Source organism: Mugil cephalus, chromosome 20 (genome assembly GCF_022458985.1).
Source record: "Mugil cephalus isolate CIBA_MC_2020 chromosome 20, CIBA_Mcephalus_1.1, whole genome shotgun sequence".
Classification (NCBI taxonomy): Eukaryota; Metazoa; Chordata; class Actinopteri; order Mugiliformes; family Mugilidae; genus Mugil; species Mugil cephalus.
Genome location: NC_061789.1, coordinates 5,240,292 through 5,263,803, shown reverse-complemented (window position 1 = coordinate 5,263,803; position 23,512 = coordinate 5,240,292). Strand labels below are relative to the sequence as shown.

At 41.3% G+C, this 23,512-nt stretch overlaps 1 protein-coding gene across 1 annotated transcript in view; it reads right to left on the bottom strand.

Annotated features, from left to right (window-relative positions):
* Positions 1-251: 251 nt before the first annotated feature.
* Positions 252-23,512, bottom strand: part of usp43b (ubiquitin specific peptidase 43b) — a 66,163-nt gene continuing 42,902 nt past the window's right edge. Inside the window, exons 7-16 of the mRNA XM_047572359.1 lie at positions 20,605-20,767; positions 18,017-18,128; positions 13,442-13,545; positions 9,580-9,657; positions 9,356-9,485; positions 6,443-6,785; positions 6,188-6,346; positions 5,584-5,757; positions 3,464-4,567; positions 252-2,498 (exon numbers count right to left, since the gene is read on the bottom strand). Of these exons, the coding sequence (XP_047428315.1) occupies positions 2,488-2,498; positions 3,464-4,567; positions 5,584-5,757; positions 6,188-6,346; positions 6,443-6,785; positions 9,356-9,485; positions 9,580-9,657; positions 13,442-13,545; positions 18,017-18,128; positions 20,605-20,767 (2,378 nt within the window). The 3' untranslated portion in view covers positions 252-2,487. The remainder of the gene's footprint in view (positions 2,499-3,463; positions 4,568-5,583; positions 5,758-6,187; positions 6,347-6,442; positions 6,786-9,355; positions 9,486-9,579; positions 9,658-13,441; positions 13,546-18,016; positions 18,129-20,604; positions 20,768-23,512) is intronic.

The following is a 23,512-nucleotide window of genomic DNA, read 5'->3' as shown; positions in this document are numbered from 1 at the left end:
ATCGATGGCAAGGCAGATAAGAACTTGAGAGGAGTTCTTATCTGTAAAAACTTAATGTTTCAAAGCCCTCGCCAACAAATCAGCAAGCAGCTGCACTTTCATGGACGGGTCAGGTTGCTGCTACTCCAACCGTCTGGAATGTCTTGAATTCTAAAGAAAATTACCATCGCTGTGAGGCACAGAAGGAGGGGGGAGGTGGTGAAAAAGAGAAATGATGAGATGCCATAAATCATTGAGCTCCAGCGCAGTGATTTGTGAGAAAAAAGCTGTGTTTAATTCGCAATCCGTAAAACTTGCAGTACATTAAGCAGACATTACAGACAGTCCAATGCAAGAACTTTAGTGTGTCGTGTTCAATTCAAACTCATTTATTACTATTCTGACCTTACAGTAACCTGAAACATACACTCTCGGTCTTAAATTACATATAATTACAAGTCAGGTACAAAATATAGGCTTTTAAAAAAGTTAATAAAATATAGTCTAGCCATATATTTCTCAAATAAAGTCTCAGACACAACCTTCATATGCCTTCACTTATGTTTTGGTGCGTTGTTAAATGGTTAAATGACAAAAACATGGAAGGTGAAGACAGGTACAGTGATATGGAAAAACCAACCAAGCAGCTGAATAGTTAAACAAGTGGAAACTAAAGGAAAATAAAAACAAGATTTAACGTTTTTTTTTAACGCTTCCTCCTCCCCGCGGCTGTAAATGATACACGAATGGTGATTTTGACTGATGACTGTGAATTAAATATGCATGAAATTTGCAGCAGGGTCATCAGCTGCTGATTCAGTGGCTTTATTACAGTTTAAGTGAACTGGTCTCATCATCACGTCCTCGTTGCTGCAGAAAATAAATCAGTGAATTCCAAATGAGGGAAAAATGCGTCAAAAAAAGAAAGAAAAAAGAAATGAGAGCTTCGCTTTTCTATCCGGTCGTGATAATGTCGGCGTTTTATTCTTTCTGTAGGGAAAATTCTAAATCCAACCTCAGTGTGGAAAACAATATTTACATTTTCACTTCTCACACACCCACACACCGGAGCAGCAGAGGAGGACGTATAAAATCTGTTTTTATTGCTTTTAAAAGCTACTGGGACACGTAATTATTTCATATGGTTGTGCACACATGTGCCGTGTGTTCATGTGCATTTTTATTGGTTTATATATCCACTTGCTTCTTCTCTGGTGTCGCCGTAAATCCCTCTATGAAACACTTCCAATCAAAACCCACAGGAGAAGCTTATTGTGATGGGACAGGGTTTTTTCTACGGAAGCCCAGAACGGCCATGTTTGCAAATTTTATTTTTTAATTATACAGATTTAAAATGTCCATATTAAATGTTTCATTAATTCAGTCATTTTTTTTCTCTCTTCTTCTTCTTCTCCATCCTCTTTTTTTGGTTTGATTAGCAACAGTCAAACCAGTTTGCAGGTGTATTACCGCCACCTGCTGGACCAGTGTGTCTTTACAGCAGCCTTCGTTTTGTTTACATCTTCTTCACATGGCATCATTATCTAAGCATTATCCTGTACTTGAGTTTAATGCTTTTATTTTAAAATCTCCTAGTGTGGCCACATTTATTATTTCTCCTCAAGTGTTTCTGCTGATTTCTAAATGAGCTTTTAAACTTTAAATCCACCCCGACACCGATGATGTGGAAGGAGGAAATCAGGTGGTGGTCTTCAGATAACGAGATGAATTAAAATAAGAAAACGAGCTCTGGTAGAACGTCAAACGTGGTCGTCCTTGGCTTCCGTAGGTTTCACAACTCTGTCCCATTACACATTTCACCTACTGTCAATCCATAAACTTCTCCAGCAGCTTGCAAAAAATAAAAAAATGTAATAATTTAAAGAAACATAATGATAAATCTGGTCTTTTTTTTTCATTTTTGGCAAAATGCAAAAAATAGCATGTATGCTCTGGTCATGTTGCAAAAATATTATTTTGTTTTACATAAAGAAAGTGCATCAAAAATATATTAAAAATAAAACTAATAATAAATGATAAAAGCAAATGAGTTATGGTCTCCCACTTACAGTGCGGTGTTAGTACGTTCTGCAGAGTTTTAGAACAATTTTTTACATGTCTTAGCCTGTTATCTGCAAACTGCATTCATCCTGTCAGGGCATGATTTCAGGGCCAGTTTCAAACTTTTCAGATAGACATTGGTTTCATGTACAACAGACTTTTGAAAAGAAAGAAAAAAAAAAACATGCACCAAATCAGGCTCCACTTTCAAACTCAAACATATGCCATGTTGTAACAACTCGTTTGGGAAAAGGGGGACGAATCTGATTATCTGATTACAGCAGTATTTTTTCCCTCAGTAATTCAACTCTGCATAGATTTAGTTTAAGACACACACAGGTAAGAACTTATAACAGTACTATGAAGGGGGGGTATAGAAGATGTACTTTGCTCTGTGGACGCCGTGTGAGAGAGGTCCTGGTGTTCAGCAGTCATTCTTCTGGGCTGTCACAGAGGCACTTATTAAGGAAGAAAAACACAAAGAAATTAGTTACAACTTTATATATTTCTATAAAACTCCATATTTAAATACACACAATATAATCTCCATGTTTATTCCATATGTTATACTCTTATATGTTATATTACATCATGTATCAATAAAAATTTGTCAAAACATCAGCATAAGTATTGAAAGTAGACAAAAAGAACCCAATTGAACAAATTAAAACAGAAATATTATACTTGTACATTTATTTATTTAAGAAAAGAAATCACTTGTACATATCTCTGAGGTGCAAAAATAAGTGAACCCTTGTTTTCAGTAACTGCTGTAACTAAATATTTTCGGTAACTGCTGATCTGCTCTCTATCAAAGGTCTTCATTTATTGGCCATTAGTCGACTTTGGAGGAATTTTAGGAGACAGAACCAATTAAGCGCTGAGATGTTGGTGGGTTTCCTCACCTGAACAGTTTGCTTCAAGTCCTTCCTCAACAATTCTATTGGATTAAAGTCAGGAGTTTGAAGTTCATTTTGTTCTTCTTACCTCTAACAATGCTTTTGTATAAAGACTTGAGTGGGATCATTGGTGTCATTGTCTTGCTGCATTACCTAAGGTTTTTCTTAAGGTTTTGGAGTGATCTTTGTTGGTTGACTACTCCTGTGAAGGGCAATCGTCTTAAATCTCCTCCATTTGTTCACAAATCTGTCTCACTGTGGATTTATGAATTTTTTATTTTTATTTTTTTTATCCAGATTCATGAACAACAACTCTTTTTCTTGTCAGAAAGCTCCTTTGCCTGTAACATCATACACTTCTACAAACACGGGATTTTTGAATTTCATTACATTTCATGGCCTTGAAATTAACCAAGAGGTTCTCTAACTTTTGCTCCTCACTGTCGGCTCATTTTCTTGAATAAATAAATACACAAGTATAATATTTACGACTTAGAGAAACTCTACCACTGTGCGGTGCCTACCCAAGGAGGTGGTGCTGTATCGCGTCCGCTGCAGAGTGGCGTATCCGGGCTTGTCTGACAGCAGGACGCGGTGTGCTGGAGGGAGCGTGACTTCTCCGTTCCTCTGCAGGGACGCGCACCTGCGAAAAGTCAAGTCCAATTTTGTCTGGATGTTGCTGGAGCTGTGGGCACGCTTGATGTCCACTGGGTCGTGACTCCCAGCTTTTCCGTTGACGAAGTGCACTCTGCGGGTGTCGTTGCTCTTCCTCTCGTCCAGAGCCACTGCGGTTAGCGTCCCGTTTGAGAGGGACAGCTTGGCTAAATTTGTGCTGGCTAGCTTTCCCAGCTGCCCGTGTCCATTCACGCGCCTCTCTTGCCCCCTGTTTGGTGACCTAGGGATGTCTTTCTTTACGAAACCAGACTTGAAAAAAGACAAAAGACTGTCTTGACTCCGACCCTCTTGTCCCTTCTGACTGGTTCTGTCTTCAGCTTGAATGAAGTCTTTTTGTGCCCTGGAGGGTACTCCTGTCTGGACCTTGGATCTTCTCAGTGTAGAGTCTCTGCTTGGGGGTGCACTGTGGCTGATCTGCCCTCCTAAAATTGCCCCTCTCATCAGCTGGAACTCCAGAGTCCGGCCTTGCTCCGGCCTACCTCTCTTAGAGGATCTCTGCTTCAGGGAATCATCATCTCTGCCTTTGCCATTGGTCCCGTTGCCGATTCCGTGACTGCTGTTTCTCTCCATACAAGATCTGCTCTGTCCCTCCGGCATTTTCGGGGAGTAACAATTGTCGCAGCTGAGTCTTTCTGTACAGCTAAGGCTGCTGCCGCTGGGTGAACTGCACTCCTGTCCTATCTCAAAGGCTCGTCCCTGGGCACTCCTCAGCGGTGGAGTGGCCACCAGTGTGATGATAGGGTCTTTGGTACATCGTGGCCGGCGCCCGGACTCCAGATACTCCACCAGCTCTCCAGACTGGGTCTGGGCTGAGTGCTTGACGCGGTCTTTGGGCCCAAAGGACCACCGCAGTGGGAGAACTTTATTCAGAGTTTCCTTGGGCCTAGTCGGTGACCTCATGCTTACACTCCTGCCTTGTGTCCCTCGAACAAACTGCCGGGTTTCAGATCCAGCTATAGGAAAAAAATGGGACGCATTAGCTTGTCTGAGCAAATACTGTACAAACTATTTGCAGATAACATATAAAACATTAAAAAACATGCCCATTAAAGTTAGTTAAATAAAAATATGCCTATTTTCCTGCATCTTGTAAGTTTAGTGTAGCTTCGCATAAAGACTGGAAACTGTGTTTAAACAGACTTTAAAAAAAAAAACTGCACATAAACTCTCATGTGGCATGGTATTGTCACCAACAAAGCCAATTCAATATACTGTAACAATTCAGAATTGTTAAAAATATATATATATAAGCATTGCATTTATGAAAAGCAGTGTACCTTAAGTTCATTTATTTTCTTATCCCTATTTGCATGGGATTAATTTTACCTGGAGACCAAAGGCAATTTCTAATAATCACGGAGGTCATCTGTGATCTTTATCCCATGCAAATCGTCGAGTGATTTGTAAAGTACAAATTACACTGCAAATTACCGTCATTAATTCTTGTAACACAAAGGTCCTTTGATAAAACGAAACCAGTGTGAATCGACATCTCTGTGATTAAGGGGTAAGTTTTTAATTTTTTGTGACTTTTGCTTGACTTGCAGCTTTTTTTCCTGCATCTTGTCTCTTAAGAATTATGAAGGATGTGCTATAATTCAAAGTTTGGACAGATGTTAGAGTGCAAAGCCGAGGTGTCGGTGAACTATTCACCCGTTTAGACTGATGCAATCATTAAATTAACCATTTATGTGTTCATCGGCAAAGATGGAGCTGATTTAAATAGAGCCTGGTCATGGGTAATTTCTTCCCCGGGATGAATAGTATCGGAAATGTATTTTTATTATCCATTATAATTTCTAAAGTAAATAAAACTGCATCTGTGAAGTGAGGTGGAAAGTAGCAGAGCCACAACAACGGAACGTAAGTTTGAGTAAAACACAGAGTTTGTTTATCACAGGACAACCAAGGTAAAACTAATCACGTGCGAATAGGGTTTTATACAAGAAATACTATGTGGAATACGTACATGTCTCTGCTGCTTTTTGCGGTTCATCTCCAAACACTGGCAACTCAGGGGACTCTGGGGCCTGTGTGGGCTCCAAGGGCACAGGGATGGGTCCACCTGACACCACGCTGCCCCTCTTACTGCCCCCCGTGAGTCGGACCAGCCAGTGGTCAGAGGTGGACGAGCTGGTGGAACCTACGAGAAAAAAATAAATAAAAAATGACGTTGTGGTCATCAACATGCACGCCTACACAAGAAACTAAAATATCCTGCCGAGAGTCGGCCTTATTACGGATCACAAGGCATTATCAGTATTTCCATCTGACTGTGAAAGCTCTCATTATGCCGGAACCAGGAAGAAGAACGGCTCTGTGTCTGCAGGAAAGGTCAAAGAGGTCAGTTTTTCCCTGCACTTATCAAAGGTCTTCATTTATTGGCCATTAGCCGCGGGCAAAATGCAAGGTCGTGATACCGAAAACACACGATCGCAGGACAAACTGTAGATAATGCCGTAAGGTGTAATGATACTCCCACGCCCTCGTCATTATCTCCACATCAAAGGGTGAGAATGAATGTGACCTCGAAGCAAACAGGCCGCCGTGTGCCATTTTAAAAACGGACTAACCGGTGACGGAGGAACTGGCCGACCAGGGGGGGATCGTGTTTCTTCTCTGGTAGAAGAGGATGTAGGCTCCACGTGTGCACACCTCCGCCTCTGGAACCGGCTCGGTGGTGCTGTCATCGTAACTGTACCACTGGCCGTCGACAGAGTTCCTACAGAAGGCTGCAAATCCCAAAAACAGTGAAGAGACATATATCAAGAAAGTGACCTCACACATACTAAAACATTATAGGAAACTTTTTTGGCAGTTATTCAGACCTGTGTAATGTCCACCATGCATTCCACCATGGTGGTTGCACACGGCGTACAGGTCGTACAGGAAGTCGGGGGGAGCCAGGTCCGGCCGCCTGGGCTGCTTCCAGCCCGGCGGAGGAGGGGGCTGGTGGGCGCCGTGGCTGCGGTGCACCATGTGCGGCGTCATGTCCAGGGCCGCCAGGGGGAAGTGCACGAACGTGGTCAGCTTGTTCCTGCGCTCGCCCACCTGCCTGAAGCGCTTCAGGTGGAGGATGAGGATGTCCGGCAGCGTCCAGAGGCTCATCTTCACCATGCCCTGCTGCAGCTGCTTGCAGTGGGGGCACTTCCAGGCGTCGTCCGGGGCTAGCTGGGGGGAGGGAAGACAAAAACACCTTCCTGAAACACAACCACGTCACTCCTGTTCTGGCTCCCTGTTAAGTCGATTTTAAAATCTTACTCTTTGTTTTTAAAGCCCTAAATGGTTGAGCTCTAGAATATATCTCTGACATGCTATTTAATGCCCAGACGTCAGCCTCCAGGTCTGAGCAATGAAGCCCATGCAAAACTGCAGTTCATCGAGTGGCCACTTGAGGCTCCAAAAAGGGAGCAAATCCCCACAGACCCCCATGTTAAAAAGACTATTTAAACTTAAAGTTTAAAATTCTGCATAATTAAGGGCGGCCCCGCTTTGAGTGACAGGTGGTAGCCTGAGCTAACATGTAGTGGAGAGTTGAGTGGGTGGGTCTCAATGTTCAGACTACTTTAGCTCCGCCCCACCTCGCCTCAACCCCTCCCCCCAATGACCATATTTGGAGTATCCAAGCGTGGGCTGAGTAAAGCTCATCCAACATGGCAACCACAGGCTCTGCCCACTTTGGGCTTCATTTTTGAGGTTCAGAATCCAATGGGTGATTTCACAATGGGTTTGTCTATAGAATAAACAGTCAGTGGTCTGGTCCCACCTATTGTTTAAATCTCAATTAAAGTGCTACCTTTTTTTCTTTTGCCTTCAGTTCGGTCTGAGGCTCTGTCTGGTCCCTTTTAAAATTAGAATTAGAATTAGAAAACCTTTATTTGTCCTGCATTGGGGAAATTGCAATTTGAATTGCAGAAAAATAACAAGAGTATAGAGAGAGGACTGCATTAAAGATAAATAATAAGATAAAATGGAAACTGATTTTATCGTTCTCCTATTGTATTTTACCTTCTCTTTTATTGTACTTTTAGTTTATTATTTTATTGGTGTTTCGTTGTTATTGTCATATATATATGATCCATTGTCATATATATTATTGTGGTTGTAGTTGTATGGAGGCAGATGCTTTTTCTGCTCTGACTGGAAAGCACTTTGTGTCTACTTCTGTTGTTTTTTTTTATCTTTTTGTTGTTTTAAATAAAGTGACTGGACTTCCTGTAAAACCAGAGTCTGTAACTGCTGACCTGCACCCCTTTCACACAAGCACAGGAAATGTTGCAACCTTTTATTTTTCAACTTTTCCTCTGCTCACCATCCTGAATAGTGGGAAGTGATGACAGGTTTTATCCAGCAGGGCCATTTATTTATACCCTCGCAGAACATTTCACATTTCACAGATGCATCGTCAGTGACTCGGTGATGAGATCTACAGAACTGTGTTCATGGTTGAGGCGTTATAGATGTTTAGATTTTAAAATTCTGCATTCTGACTCAAATATACACACTTCCTGCATCTTCACTTTGCACTTTTTGATAAACCATTGCAAACTTTGTTATATTGTGTAAATGCAAATGCAAAAAACAAGAACATATATGAAAATTAAAATATATTGTTATAAAAGCAAAGATGAAAACTTACAATCAACACAGACACGTAGAACGTAGAAAGGCTGATTATTTGGATAATTTAGAGCAACATTTATCAGCCTGAACATGGCACAGATTGATGGCTGCAGCTCCACCATGTGGTAACAGAAGGTAATGTCATGTGTGAGAAGAAAACGGAGACAACTGGACTTAACTGAGTTTTCCCACTCATCCAAGTAAAGCAATCCACCAACGTAAAATTGGAAACCCCTCTTTAAACAGGAAGGGTGGACTGAGACACCACAGACTTAACATCTGTCCTCAAGACGTCCCAGCTAGATTTAGTCTTTGGAAGTGTGGAAGTTCTGATCGATAATGGGTTATCACCACCTAATCTAATTTCAACAACTTCCTCTAATTGCATTGCAATGTGAGCTTAAGGCAGGCAACCAATAACAGATTCACCAAATAAAAAATCCTACACTTATCAGCCACAACATTAAAACCACCGACAGGAGAAGCGAATATCTTTGACCATCTTGTGACAATTCAGTGTTCTGCTGGGAAACTTTTGGACCTGGTTATTCATTCGTGTACATGTTAGAGCAGAGCAGGCACCCCCACCCCATAGCAATGACACTCCCTGATAGCGCACAAACAAAAAAACATTAGGAACAACTCAAAAACATGAAGAACAGCACAATGTGTTGACCTGACCTCAAAACCACAAACTGATTAAGTGTCTGTGGGATGATCCACAGAGCCACCTCCCCTCCCATGTCCATACTCTGATGACTCACAACTGTTTTGGAGACACAGTATTAAGAAGGTGGTGATAATGTTATGCCTGATCGTTGTATAACTCCCCACGTGTCATTTGACACTGTAGAGGATAGTTGGTCCAGTTAGTTTCACTTTATTTTACTGAAAGTTTGAAGGTTTGAAGTTTGAAGGCTACACTATCCCATCTTGAACGTGCTATTAAATGTGGCTGAGTTGCTGCCTGTTTTTATACAGGCTATACATATCTGCAGCACACAGTTTGTAGCGCATGAGCCGTCTGTTCTCAGCGTATGCATTCAGGTCAAGAATATAGATTTCTTCTTTATTTATTAAAGACCTATTAAACCTAAGCCTAAGCTACGGGTCAGTACCTGCTCCTCTTTGGTGTAGAGCTGGAAGCACTCATCTAACGTGCAGCTGTACTGCTGGACGTGCTGCTGCTGCTGATTCCTCACGCTCTCTGCGTCCTTCACCACCTCCTCCTGAATGTTCCCAAACAGGCTACGGTACAGAAATGGTTTGTTATATAAAAAGAAAAAAAAAATATCAAGGCTGATACAGAAAAAGAAAAGCAATGAAGCCATAATGTACCGACCAGTCTTTAATCCTGTGTTCCCACTCGATGATGAGCTTCACGTGGGGAGGTCCTCCTGAGCCGCAGAGTTTCAGGACTCTGAAAGACATTAAATAAGACACAGTCCAAAATTATCTCTGTTTACTTCCACTTTCTAGCGACTGTTGCAATTTTTAACACATTTATAGTTGATTTGCTGCACCTCCAAACTTGTCTGAATACATGTGTTGGAGTTTTTTAGCCACTAGGTGTCAGAGTTGTAGAGTTTAATAGAGCCTGAGGGTGTTGAGACATACAAGTTTGAATTAGATAGGAGCAATTACACAACAATACACAATATTTCCCTGTTCTTTTTTTTTATATTATAAGCCACAATACTTTTACCTTTTACTTTTAACTCTTTAGTAACTAGCACAAGAAGGCGCACAAATCAAAATAATCTTTACCTACTTTTACAAACTCAGGAAAAACATGTTTTATTAGTTGAATTCAGAATATTTTGGTAAAGACAGAACTTTCATTTAGAGTCTGGTTACTGGTTTGCTTAACAAAATTAAGGAAAAGCCCAAGGAACCAAGCTAAATTGAAATCTTGAACCTCATATACAGTTTAATAAAAGGAAATTAAATAAAAAAATAAATAAAAAAGCAGAACTTTACCACGTGTGATTTATGAGGCCGTAAATCAATTCCCAATTTAAGACTAAGAATCTACGGCCATGCTAGCAGCTCTGCAGTTAGGAAAAGAAGTGGTTTCAGCTAAAAAAATAAAATAAAATAAAAAATAATTTTAGTTTAGTTCGGTCATATTCAGAATATGAATACAGATACATTTCCCCTCAGACCTCCACACAGTAAGTTAAGTATGGTAGTATGAGGGAATAACACAATATTTGCAGCAAATTTCTATTAAGAATCTCTTTAGCTTTATATGAGATGCAATAGACTTTGATATTTGTTTTTTAATATAATCAATATGCGGTTTCCAACATAATTTAGGGTCAATAACTTTATTCCCATAAACTCTTTCTATTTCAATTTCATCCATCATAATTTTAACCGTATTATTGACTTTACGATTTCCAAAGATTATATATTTAGTTTTATTTACATTTAATGACAATTTATTGACACCGAACTGCAACTGCATTGCTAATTATGCTAATTAATCTGACTTTTCCAACCTTTGGTGGCACTAGAGTAAAATTCTGCAGGATTCATCCTCTGGGGGCCATGAATGCACAAACAACATGTCTCAACAATCCATAGTAGTGACAGTAGTTGAGGTATTTCAGTCTGGAGCAACCGCACAGACCAAGCATTAGCATTAACAGATCCGAGCTAGCATGACTGAAAAGGCTGCCAACGAGACACTCTGTGAGTACAAAGAAGGGATGCCGTCAGTATGTTCTCTAATTTAATAAAGATATGAGCTTGACATTACACATAAACAGTTTACAGAGGCTGACAGAGGTGAACAAAGTAGACTTAAAGACTGGGACTGTGCATTCTTTGCACCGTTTGATGTGGGTTGACTTGGGGACAGAGCATATTTCTGAATCATTACAGTTCAAACTCTATCATTACACAAGTTTCTAGGATACAGTGTGCCGTGCATTTGCATTTCAAAAGATTTCAAAAGCGTTTGCCCCCATCAGCACCATTCAGCGAATGAATGAACTGTTCTTAGCAGCCACACAAATGGAAGCCCTTTTCAAGACTTTGCCAAATGCCTCTTTGAAACAGCAATTCACTTCTGCAACTGAAAGATGTCAGACGTGTGTTTGTGAAGGAGGACAAAATGACTGCGCGGTTTAGTCGTTGCCTGTAACAAACAGCGGCTTCGGAATGTCTCCAGTTAATCATTAAAGAATTCCAGATTTAGCTTTAAGTCGCGTGCTAGTGTTTGACATTGTTATGTCTCAACACTTCACGGGAATTGGATTAGAGTAAATTTAAATTACATTAATACATTAGATGAAATTTGAAGACCTGGGAGGACTCGGTCTTTTAAAGAACACGTCAAGAACAATCTAATTATCTATTATTCTGGACTGTTGGTGTCACGATTCTGCAAAGACGTTCTGCTCGGTTCAAGTCTGGGTGATTTGTCTGAGCCGTTTAATCAGTTTAATCAATCTCAACTTTTTCCCCCTGTATTTTGCTGCATTCATTCATTCATCATGATGCTGCCACCACCGTGCCTTACAGTGTGCATCTCATCGTGACATATGACATAGTGTCCGGAGTTTTGGCCAAACACATTTTGCATCTACTGTATATATGAATGACAAATATAGCTGTTGAGGTTCTCGCTTCCTTGTGAAGGTTTGTGTACGTCCACATTTTAGACAGAGAAGACAGAGGGTTTTGAGTTAAGGAAGACATCCATGTCAAACTGGAAAAGCCGTCTCTGAACAGGGGAGGCGGCCATGAGTCTACAACACAGTCTAAACATCTAAACTCAAGAAGTTTATGACTTGAAAGTAAAACTGAGTCAACATGGTTTCACCTAATTAAAGGTTAAGTATCTGGTCGTTAGCAGACCCTAGTAATGAGAGTTTCTGATGGACAACCCCGACAAGAGTTCCAATTTAAATCCTGACTCCACCTCCAGTCTTTTAGGAATGAACAAGCTGCTTGGATGAAATATCATCAAGAAACCCTACAAGTTCAGATGCCCTAATTTCAGCTAATTTCTTTCTAGATGTTTTGCTGCCGTGCAACTGTGGAGGAACTGTAAGCACAAACAACAGCGCAGAGTTAATTAAATTTTAATTAATTAAAGATATAAAGTGTGTGCTAAACTCTGGAGGGAGAAATATCAATTAACACGTCCGGCACAGAACAGCAGGTCTAGTTTGAACATGTTTGGAGACCAGAGATCATTTTGTGTGATCTCAGTCCTCCATCAGCACTAACATGAAGGAAAAGAATGTTTGGATGTGTCGTGATCCATTGGTGCAAATGGATTATAGTATTAATCATTATGTTTTCATTAGTTTAGAATCATCTGTGACTGCAATTGTTGTGTTTCTTTTAGCTTGGCTTGAGCTATTCACGACACCTGAGCCGGCATGTGCTGGCAAATTTTGTAGACTGAATAGAGGGTATGAACGTGACATCACAACAAGCGGACGTCTCCATGGTTACAGCCACTGTGTGGCAAAAAGTGGCAGTTGAAAGAAAGGAGAAGTAAATATATCATTGCATTATGAGGAAATAACTGGAATCCAGGCACAGAAACCTTGTGTTGTGGTTCACATTTAGTGTAATATTGATTTATGCTGTATTTTTTTGATGAAGTCAAACCTTAACTTACGACTTAAGTTACGTTCTGGAGGAATGTCAGATAAGTTTGTGGATGTTGTTATTTTGTCGTAGTTACAGTCGACAGTAACTATTTCAGTTCAAACAAAAAATAACAATAAATCAATAAACAGAATATTTGCCATCACTCCTCATCCTCCTTTTAACGCTACAGTATTATTTGGCTAATGTCACTTCTCAGTAAAGCTCTTAGCGTTAGCATCTTTTATTTAGCTACATTTATCATAACTGCAATGACCTAAAACTAACTTAAACTAACTGAAACTGGAGCTAATCCACTTTTCCAAATCCATACTAGTTCGTATAGATCATTGTTGAGTCCAATTGTCCTTCAATCGATCTGATAATCTACATCTTTTATGGGCTCGTTGTATTTACTGCTACTATTCACCGTGTTTTGCCACTCAAGGGGGCGTGGCCCCAGGTGGCAGTGACGTTAATGCATAACGCAACAACACTGTTGCGTTGGTTGCAATCTACAACCACACCACTAGAGGGCCTCTAAATCTAACACACTGGTCCTTTAATGTTTCATGCATTTTTGACCCCCTCACCTGTCCACAGCGGGGTGATAGAGTGGCCGTCCATCCTGAGGCGACAGGTAGCTGTAAAATGCCGATCCTCCCACCACGCGGATGTTGAATAGCACTCTAGTATTCTGAAAAAAAAAAAAAAAGACATTTAAGAGGACGGCGTAAAGACATGGACAACATCTGGGTTTATTAGAATGTTAGTTGCTATTTGGACTTCATTATGGTGCGTGTTTTAAATGACACAGTAGACAAGATGGGGGATTGGCTTTCTGTAGCATATATACATACAAACGCTCTCACGTTTATTGTCGCCGTGATGAAACACAGCAACAACAGATTGTCATTGGTTTCCATATTCATACGTTTTCATGTTTTGCAGAATAAATCATTAATGGTGCCTCCGAATAAACCATCTTTAAGACTTTATGGGAAACATCAGGGTTGCTGATGTGGACAACAGTGGCCAATTTCTCCAGGCTTTAGGTCTTAGGCCTTTAGTCTTTAGACTGAGGCTCTATCCACATGTAGCACCTTAACTTGATTTTCCAGTAGAAATATTAATAAAAGCCAAGATAAATATAGCTCTCTCATATCCCCCACACCTGGATTGGAAAGCTGAGAAGCAAAATGAAATAACAAATATGCTACCAATATCTCTGTCATCTGCTGAAACACAAATATATTACTCTGAGATCTGCTTAGATCCTACAGTTGCTCCAGGAACGAAGGAGCGCTTCGCAGAAATGAAACTGATTTCCTCTGGTTCTTGTATGAAGTAGAATATAGCTGCTGGCTGAGCTCAAACGCAAACATGACTACTGTGAGCACAGTTCATGCTGCAAGAACCCAGTGGAATTCGCAACACATCTGAATTATTCTCTCACACATGCAATATGCAGCGCTATTTAAATGTTGCAAGAACATATACTGAACATTTTTGCACTATATTATCCTCTCTCCTGCATCCTGGTAGCATGTGTTTGGATACCCCGCAGGCATCCAGATTCCCTGAGGCGCTCAGGTGCTTTTCAAGAGAATGAATAAACTATCTCTGTGCGTTTGTTTTCCATGTCTTGCACTGAAAATGAAACTGCGCATGAGCAGAATAAAGCCAAAAAAAGTTTTCTTTTCATTAAAGACTTTTGTCAGGCTTTTTGCATTGAAAGGCTTGCGTGTGCATGTGGAGACCGTCCAGCTCCAGCTTCTCGTTTCATGAAAGAAGGGGAAGCACCTTCACAGACGCATAAGATACATGTATTTGCATGTACTTCAAAAGTTCTACAGACTGCTTAAGTAATATCAACAGGCCTGTGCATTAGATAGCTGAGGTTAAAATACCCCAAATACCCCACTGGACTTGTAGAGTTTCTTGACTTCTATTGTATTGTATTATTTGTTTTTGCACCGTCTCTTGTTCTTGCACTGTTGGCACCCTTGTCTGTACCGTTTGTACTTTTTGATCTGGGTCTGGATTGTAAGAAACCTTTAAATCTCCCTGAACACCAGAGATTGAGGTTGAATTCATAGAACCCAGGTTGCATTAATAACTACTGCTTCAGACTACATCGAGTTGCTGTAGTTGACTCCATCTTTGTCTGTTCCAATATTTCATACCTGGCAAAAAATGCTTTCATATCCCTGGCTGACGTCGAGCCCTTTGCGGATACGTTGACACAGACCTTTAGCCGATTAGCTTGATTAACACTGTGTGTCAACTTGTTTAGCAAGGGTTTGGATTTATCAGATGTTTGTTTTATTTGTGTAAATCCTGCACTAGAACATTTCTGCAGAATCCCTGTTTTAAAGAAACTGTGATGGGCAGCATTTCAACAAACCCATAAAGCTAACATTAGCCTAATTAGCCAGCAGGATTACTACAGTGGATAAAACCTGTAGTCTAAATCGATTGTCAAATGCCGCAAATTAAAGGCTTGCCACTTCGAGCCTGAAATAAGCAATCCGTTCTTAATTTAATTAACATTTTTAGGGATAGCAATTACGGTAACTTGAAGTCAGAAACGCAAATGCTGTTGGTATTTATATCCCCACCCTTACAGGGCGACCTGAAACAGGGACATTATTGGGTGTGTGCAAAAGGCAGTGAGCTTGAGGTAGGAGAAATAATGAACAAAGGAGTCATCTGAGTCTGGTTGGGCTTGTGGTTAAATTAAATCCAGTGTCCTCTCAGACGTAGACACTGGTGAGGGGAAAATCCCCGTTCTTGCTTTTGAACAAGGTTAATCAGCGAGAGTAGTGTTAGTAAGTGAGGAATGTTTGGGCCCGACGATGCCAAAGATCTCAAATTACAAGCCGTGAAAAGAGCACAATTTTTATTAAGATATGTGTCTCACACCTGGCAGCGGTCAGGGCCGGTAACGGCTCCACAATGAATCCCATTTGTTTCTTTGATAGAGTCCAAATACAAATGCTCCTCTGTTGGTGTCGGTTGAAGGTCTTAAATCGTATCAGGAGGTCTGCTTTAGAAAGCATCCAGGAGGACACTGTAAAAAAATTAAGCTGTTGAGCAAAGCTGTTTTTGAACTGCATCTTTGCCGAAGCTAAAATTAGACAGAAGGGGAAATATCCACTTGTGAACGTAATTTGACTACGGATCCTGTTGAGATGAAGGATTTGGAGCAAACATCTGCTCTGAGAGTCGCTCGTTTATTGGCAGAGGTGGGCTCCAGCAAAGTGATTATACAGTACGAGTCTGGCTTTAATTAAACGGCTGACAGTGTAGGGAGGGGGAAGGGGGGGGGGGGGGCAGCACAAAGGAGACAACATATCTCCAGCAGAGCCGCTGAAAACGTTGCACCTGACTCTTCTCAAAGAGCCGGGCGTTGAGCGAATCAACAGTTTGAACGTTGACTGAAGGAGCAAGAGAGTGGACAAATTTCGCCGCCGTGGACTCAACGATCAATTTGAGCGTCACGCAGCTTCACGTTTCCACCGGTAAACAAGCAGACCTCATTTCTTCCTCAACTCTGGCCCAATCAAATCTCATTAACATGCAACGCGCGGCAACTGTCACGGCAATATATATGCAAATACGTCCTAATTTACAATGAGGGGATGAAATTGGCGGCGCTTAAAGTGACCCCATAAATTAAAAGTTTATTAACGCAGAAGACGGCGGCTGACAAATGACCGTTTTTGTGTGTGTGTGTGTGTGTGTGTGTGTGATCCCCCGCGATTGAAAATATGCCGCAGCGTGAGGGATATTTGCTTTCTAGCTAACCCTAAACCTAGACTCACTGTTGGTAGATATAAAGCCACGACAAGCTGCTATTTGTATGCTAATTATGGAGTAATCGCAGAGTGCAAACTAACTGGGGTACGCCGCTTTGTGCAACATGGCGTCTTTACCTTTAGCCCTATTGGTCACATGCATTGCAGTCATTTGGCTACGTTTCTTACCTCTCCTACCTTTTCTAATAATCATCTTGCATTTGCATGTACAAATGAATTCTGTGTCATACTAAATTACATAGCAGTGTGGTTATCTGAACACGGGGCTGGTGTAAGTGCTGCAAGCGGGCCGCAAATACGCACAACTAGCCTGAAGCTACGGTGTCTGTTTTATTGGCAAATACTGTTTATATCTGAGCTGTGTGCATCCAGGAAACAAATCAATGTCGCATTTGAAGGCTGAGTGAGTTTTTAATATCCCCGTCTGTTGAACAGCTTGTAAGAATGTCCAGTATGATAGATTATTAATCCCGCGAGAAATTCGGCATCCATTAGCTTAATCGCACAGAAACAGATATAAAGATATCAATACGTAACGCTGAGGGAAAAATATAAAGCACTGACACTAATGACCACAGTCCAGTTGAGTCTTATGTCCTGAGCAGGGTTGCCCCAGTTACCTCGAAAAAGTAATCTGATTACTCCTTTAAAAAATGGCTCTGGCCTTTTTTTTGTAAACTGAGTCTATGTTAGCCGACTAGTCCAGTTTGTGATCCAGATGCAGACCCAGGTACTTATAGGACTGAACCAGGCACCTCTACACACTCCCCATTAATGGTAACAGGCTGCAGATGAGGCCTGGACCAATCCACTACCATCTCCTCGGTTTTTGCTGTATTGACCTGAAGGTGGTTCGCTTTGCACCATGAGACGAAGCCGTTTACCATATTCTTGTCCATCTCTGACACAGCCCACAACTGCAGTGTCATCTGAGAACTTCTGCATCAAACAAATACACAAAATGTACACATGACCCTCACCACATGGTTTTGGGAGCAGTGAGAGGACACCAGCTTTTCTTTGTCTGCAGCTTGTGCTTTGAGTTCTCCTAAAAAACACACCGTCATTGTGTGGGCATGCTTCGCTCCGTCTCGGGCCAATAAACCTGATTTGGAACAGGTGCGCCAGCCGGCACGGCAGGAGGGAATCTGTGTCCGCTCTCCTGCCGGTGCCCAAAACACACCCGCCCACACGCTTTTACTTCTTCTGTATCATCATTATTATTATTATCATCACTGCACAGGTTTGCATTGTTACTTTTTGTTTGTTTTTTTTTGCATTTGAGAACAGAAGAACTAATTTTTCATCGTCACATTTCACTGTTTTTTATTAGCAGGCGTCCGTTACCTGCGCCGGAGCTCCGTTGATCATCAGGTAGTAAAGTTTGCTGAGGATGCTCTGCTGCAGCTGGTCCCAGGAAATAGACCGGTCCTCCCTCATTAGAAACGGAGGTCCGAACCTTAAAGGAAATTTGTCAAAAAGGTGAAAAGTTTAAAGCAGTTCAACCGGCCCTCATAAACTCCAGGACCAGCCTTCCTGTCTCCTTATCCTGCTGCAATGTGAATTATTGTTATTATCAGCAATAGTGCAGAACTCCTATAACGGCGCAATCTATGGACGGACAGATGGAGACAATAAGCGAAACGATAGATCACTTAACTATGATATAATGTCTAATTAATGGAAGGCAGTCCTCCATTGTACACACGTGATTCATTGTTATGGGACCACGTGAGCGTGCGTGCCCACAAAGAGACACAAAGAGAGAGGCATGAAAGCCACAGTGATGCACAATAGAAGGATAAAAAAAGAAACACGAGCTTTGCTGCATTTTTTTTTTTTTTTAGATTCATGCAGAGACTCTTTTATTTTATAAACCACATTTTCCACAGGCTATTCAAGGCTGGATTTTCTGTTCAAGAACCTAACCGTTTACATTTACTGTAAGCTGTACGTGGCATCAAATGCAAATCCTACGACATGGGAAGGTGCAAGGCATGAAAACTGGGCTAAAAATGAACTTTAAATTTAGTTTAGTTAAATTTAAATTATTTAACTGGAAACTGTGAACCACATTTTCCACAGACTACTGTAGGCCGGATGTTCTGTTCAACTATTTAGATTTACCGTTAGCTGTGGCGTGAGAAAGTGTGCTGCAAAAGAAACCAGGAAATGAAACTAAAAATGTACTTAAATTTAATTAAACTTAAATTATTTAACTGGAACCTGCGAACACTTTTCAAATCAATATGTTTCTACAAAGACAATTATAGGATTGTGCAGTGCAATATTTAATTTTTTTTAACCTGCCTCCAGACATTCGAATGGGCATCGAGGTGGATGAATGAAAGCGACGTGGATGAGAAGCTGCAGGAGTCCTGCAGATACTCAGACTCTTTTATAGCCTTTTATTTCATAAACCACGTTTTTCACAGACAAAACCCTAAACGTTAGAGGAGTTAAGTGTAAGCTAATTCTGTGCATATTTTGATTACTAGCTAATACTTATTCTTTTATTTATTTTATTTTAATCTAATCATTTTATTTTATCTTTCTTTTATGTGCAACTAAGCCACTGTGACCAGGTAATTCCCCTCGTGGATCATTAAAGTCTGTCTAAATCTGACAAATGATGCAAATACAACAACATGGCAAAGAGTTGGAGAGAAAAAACGAACTTTAGATTATTCTCGATTTAAATGCAAACCGCAAGCACATTTCAAATCAATACCCTACTACAAAGAAATGTCAGGGACTATGTGGTGCAGCGCTTATGTTCCTACATGCATAAGAATGAGCATCAAGGTGCAACAGAGGTGTACTATCATAAAACCAAACCACAGAGAAGTGATGCAAAAAAGATTTAACATCACATGCATGTATCTGTGATGCTATTCTACACAGAACTGAAAGTGAAAAACAAGCATCCGACTCCAATGTCATCCTCTTGGCAGGGCCCGGTCCTCCAGCTGTTGCCTGATGAGAGTGGGACAGGTGGGTGGTTTGAGCGGCGGCAGTGGCGGCGGAGAGGCGTTTGAAGGAGAAATCAACCCCCGCGGATGGGATCGGACGTTCTCGCAGCCTCTATTGATCTCTCTGGAGAGGACGAGGCAGGATGGATCTCTGCATCGTGCCAGATGTCAAGAGTCCTCGGTGGCTTGGTTTGAAACTCGTCCCACCGAATTAAAAAAGGCTTTTCTCTAACGTGACCTTGATGCGCATCATGTCGGTGGGTTCAAAACATGCACAACAACAGCACAGATTTTATTATTTTATTTAACCTGAGCGTCATAAGCCTCACCAGACTCAATACGCTATCTGTTTTTTACTATGAGCTGTGTATTCTGTATAAAAATGGACAGTGGATCAGCTCCTCAAAAGTGAAACCCAAACAAGTAGAGCTCCCCCTGGTGACTGGCTGCAGTATAGACCCCTTCACAGCTTGTAAACAGTGTGACATATTTTGAGGGGCGGGGCTTAGCTGGAGGCAAAACATATCAAACACTCTGATCGTACTGCTTAGACCTCCTGTAACCTTGGAAAAATAGCCTCCATTTGACCAATGCAAGGAAGTGGGGACATATTGTCCATATTTACATGCAGCCTATGGTTACAGAGAAATACCACTGCCTATGATTGGATAGTCCTACAACCAATTAGAGCCATGTTGTTGCATTTGTCAGATGCCATGTATGACTACGTAACTGCCAAAGCACACCCCAACAATATGATTGGGTGTGAAATGAAGTCAAAAGTCTCCAGGCTATACAGATTCTGCACTTTCATATCCAGAGGTTTAGGTACCCCTTAAAAGCTAAAGCTTGACAGATCTGCCATGCCTAGTTTCTATCTTATTTATTGCATTCTAGCTTATTTATTGCTGAAGGTTGCTGTGTAAAGACAGGGTTCAGCGTATGGTCAAATGAAATAATTACCTGACAGCCTGTTGGCCTGCCCCTGCAGCGTTGCACACCAGTAGCAGGATCTTGACAGGGAATCCCTGGTTGAGGAACTCTGACGATAAAGCCCCAGATGAAGGTAACCTCTGACCCTCAGGACCAGTGGAGTATGGAGAGGACGGCAGGCTGTGATGGTACCCTGGAAGAGAATGGAGGAGATAGTCTGAGATACTAAAATGAATTGAATAAAAAAAAAAAGAGAGAGACTGAACACTGAAAATGTATTTGAGAAACATTCTAGACAAGTCTAGCTGATCACGTTTTCCATTTTTCTGACAGGAGTCTCACTTTCATCAACTCTGTGAAGAAAGGTGAACTGATTTCTCGCACTGGAATTGTAATCATTAAACTTAACACCTCCAGCAAGACGTGAGGGGCAGAATAGGGGCGTATGAAGTGGCGAGGCATTAGCTTTCTATTCGGGGAACGGTGATTCAGAGGGGAGAACAGATGGACCAATGGCTGCCTGCACTCTTAGCAGGAGGCACTATCTGATGCAGCTTCTGCTCCACATCATATCCTGGTGGGGTGCCAAGCGACAACACTCCCCTCGCGCCTCCATCGACGTGGAGGAGTGCGACTGACTGACTGACTGAGCGAAAAGCTGAGATTATAAGACCCCCCCCTTGCGAGATGCAACGTCAGCCGACAGCCTCTAGGCTCAGGTCGGACCTTCATGTGTCCGTCGGTGATAAATCACACGGTAAATTAGACTCCCGGACTCAGATGAGGGGTTATTGATTGACCACGGTGGCGCTGCCTTACCCAGCACCGATGCTTACACCTGAGTTACGATTCATCACTGACAAAAGCAAATGCCACTGCTGAGCGTCACGTTCCTGAGAGCGCTAATAATTGGGGAGTGAAAGGCGTTCAGATGTGCGCTGCAGGAAGGGCAAGACCTGTTCAAAACTAATCACAGTCTACATGTAAACTCCCCAAAGCTGCGACATTAAACCTCTGATTGCAGTGTCTTGACCCTGAGAACGAGAGCAGCCTTTTCAATTTATTAATGTCACTCTAATCAGGAGAGTGATAAAACTTGCTCAATCATGAGCTGTAATTTACATGAGCGGCGACCTCTGACAATCGTGGGGATGATTTATGGGCGAAAATCTACTTTTTCTAAATTCCCTGCGAAACATGTTTATGAAACGGCGGCGAAATGGAACCCCGTCCTGCTAAGATTTAAACTGGGATGATTGAGTGGAGGCCGACCTCTCGCTGCTCATTAAATCACAGTATTTTTTTTTTTCCATGGGCAGCTTTCAAATGACAGTCATCTGAGCTGTTTCTAGACATATTTCTCAAGGCTCCTGCCACTGCTTTCACCGTTTCCGTGATAAATAACGTTCCAGGGATGAGATGTGTGTATTTCCTTGTGTGTTTTTAACAAAATGAGTGTATTCCCACCATGGAATTATTTCCCCAAGGTTGTATACCTCTGCCCACCAGCTAAGTTACAAATTATGATGTGTGATGATATGACTTTGAAGGACTGTATATATGTATATATAATTTGTAGGAAAAACAGACAACTTGAAAGTTTGAGACAAATTTGAAGAAATTTCCTCCAGGTGTTCTCGATTATTCATGGGCACAAGAATGGGTCGCACGTAAGGCTGCAGTCACTGTTGACTTTCTAATTTTAATTGGTTCATCTTTGCGTCCCAATGAATGTTTGTGCCAAATTTGAAGAAATTCACTCAACCATGTGAAGCCTTAAGTTCGGTTTATACTTCTGTGAGACATAGATGGCGTAACCTACTTATGTAGCCTACACCGATGCGAGTCATTTATATTTGTGGGCTTGTCAGTCTGGCTCACTCTGCAAAAACTCCATCCAAACACTAGTTGGCGCTGTGTCTTTTTTGCCAGTCGGGTTCATTTTTGTTTCTACCTCCTGCTCCACTTTCAACAATATCAACTAATGTTTTTGCTGAAATTTCGCCAAAGACGAGTACACCCGAACCTTCACAGTTAACCTTTTCTTGATGTGTTCCATTGTTTTTGATCCAAAACAATAAGCAAATATCAAATACTAAAACAGAAACATGCTACTACCAAGTGCACCAATCACAGCTCTTGTGGTCTGTGTTGAGACGTGTAGTTACATACGTAGTTAACATCTATGGAATTAGGATTCAGGCTGTCGAAATTGATCTATTTTTGTAAATGAAGTGAACCTGGCAAACAATAAATAGATAGTCCCACAAAAAAAAAACTAAACAAAACTCCAGCTAAATTATGTCATTGTGAAGAAAACTGGCAACAAATGAAAAGAAGACAGATACTGTTTTCTGTCTGTAACAGAGATAAGAGCTCATGAAATGGATATTTAAGAGCGAAAGCCAAGTATCTGTTCCAAGTTTTGGCAGGTGATTCGTCATTCAAGCCTCTCCCTTGGCACGGATATTCCTGACAATGATATTGTGCTTATTAATAAAACCCAAACAGAGAAGATCTCTCTCTCTTACTCTGGCATTATTATTTCATTAGTATTACATTATAAACACTGTAATCAATTAACATGCATCGTTATCATACGAAAGACTAGGATGCAGATGGGAAATTAAGTCGTCAAAGTCAGGCTGACAGAAACCTCCACATTTCCATCGTTATAGGGAAGGATGGCTAATGTGTTTAGCGTTCTTTGTGACAGAACACGATCATACGAGGAAAAAGATCGACACGATGACTCAACTGTGCAGAAGAATCTGCAGCGTCGGGGAAGATTAAGTTTAAATCTGCTGCAGAGAAGTTGTGCAAAGGTCACGCCGTCCTCGGATAATTCTGGGATTTATTTTAACTCGGGACTTATTTCCGCATATACAGTATAAATGATGTATGGAGCTGCAGAACGGCTGAAATGTAATTGGTCGTT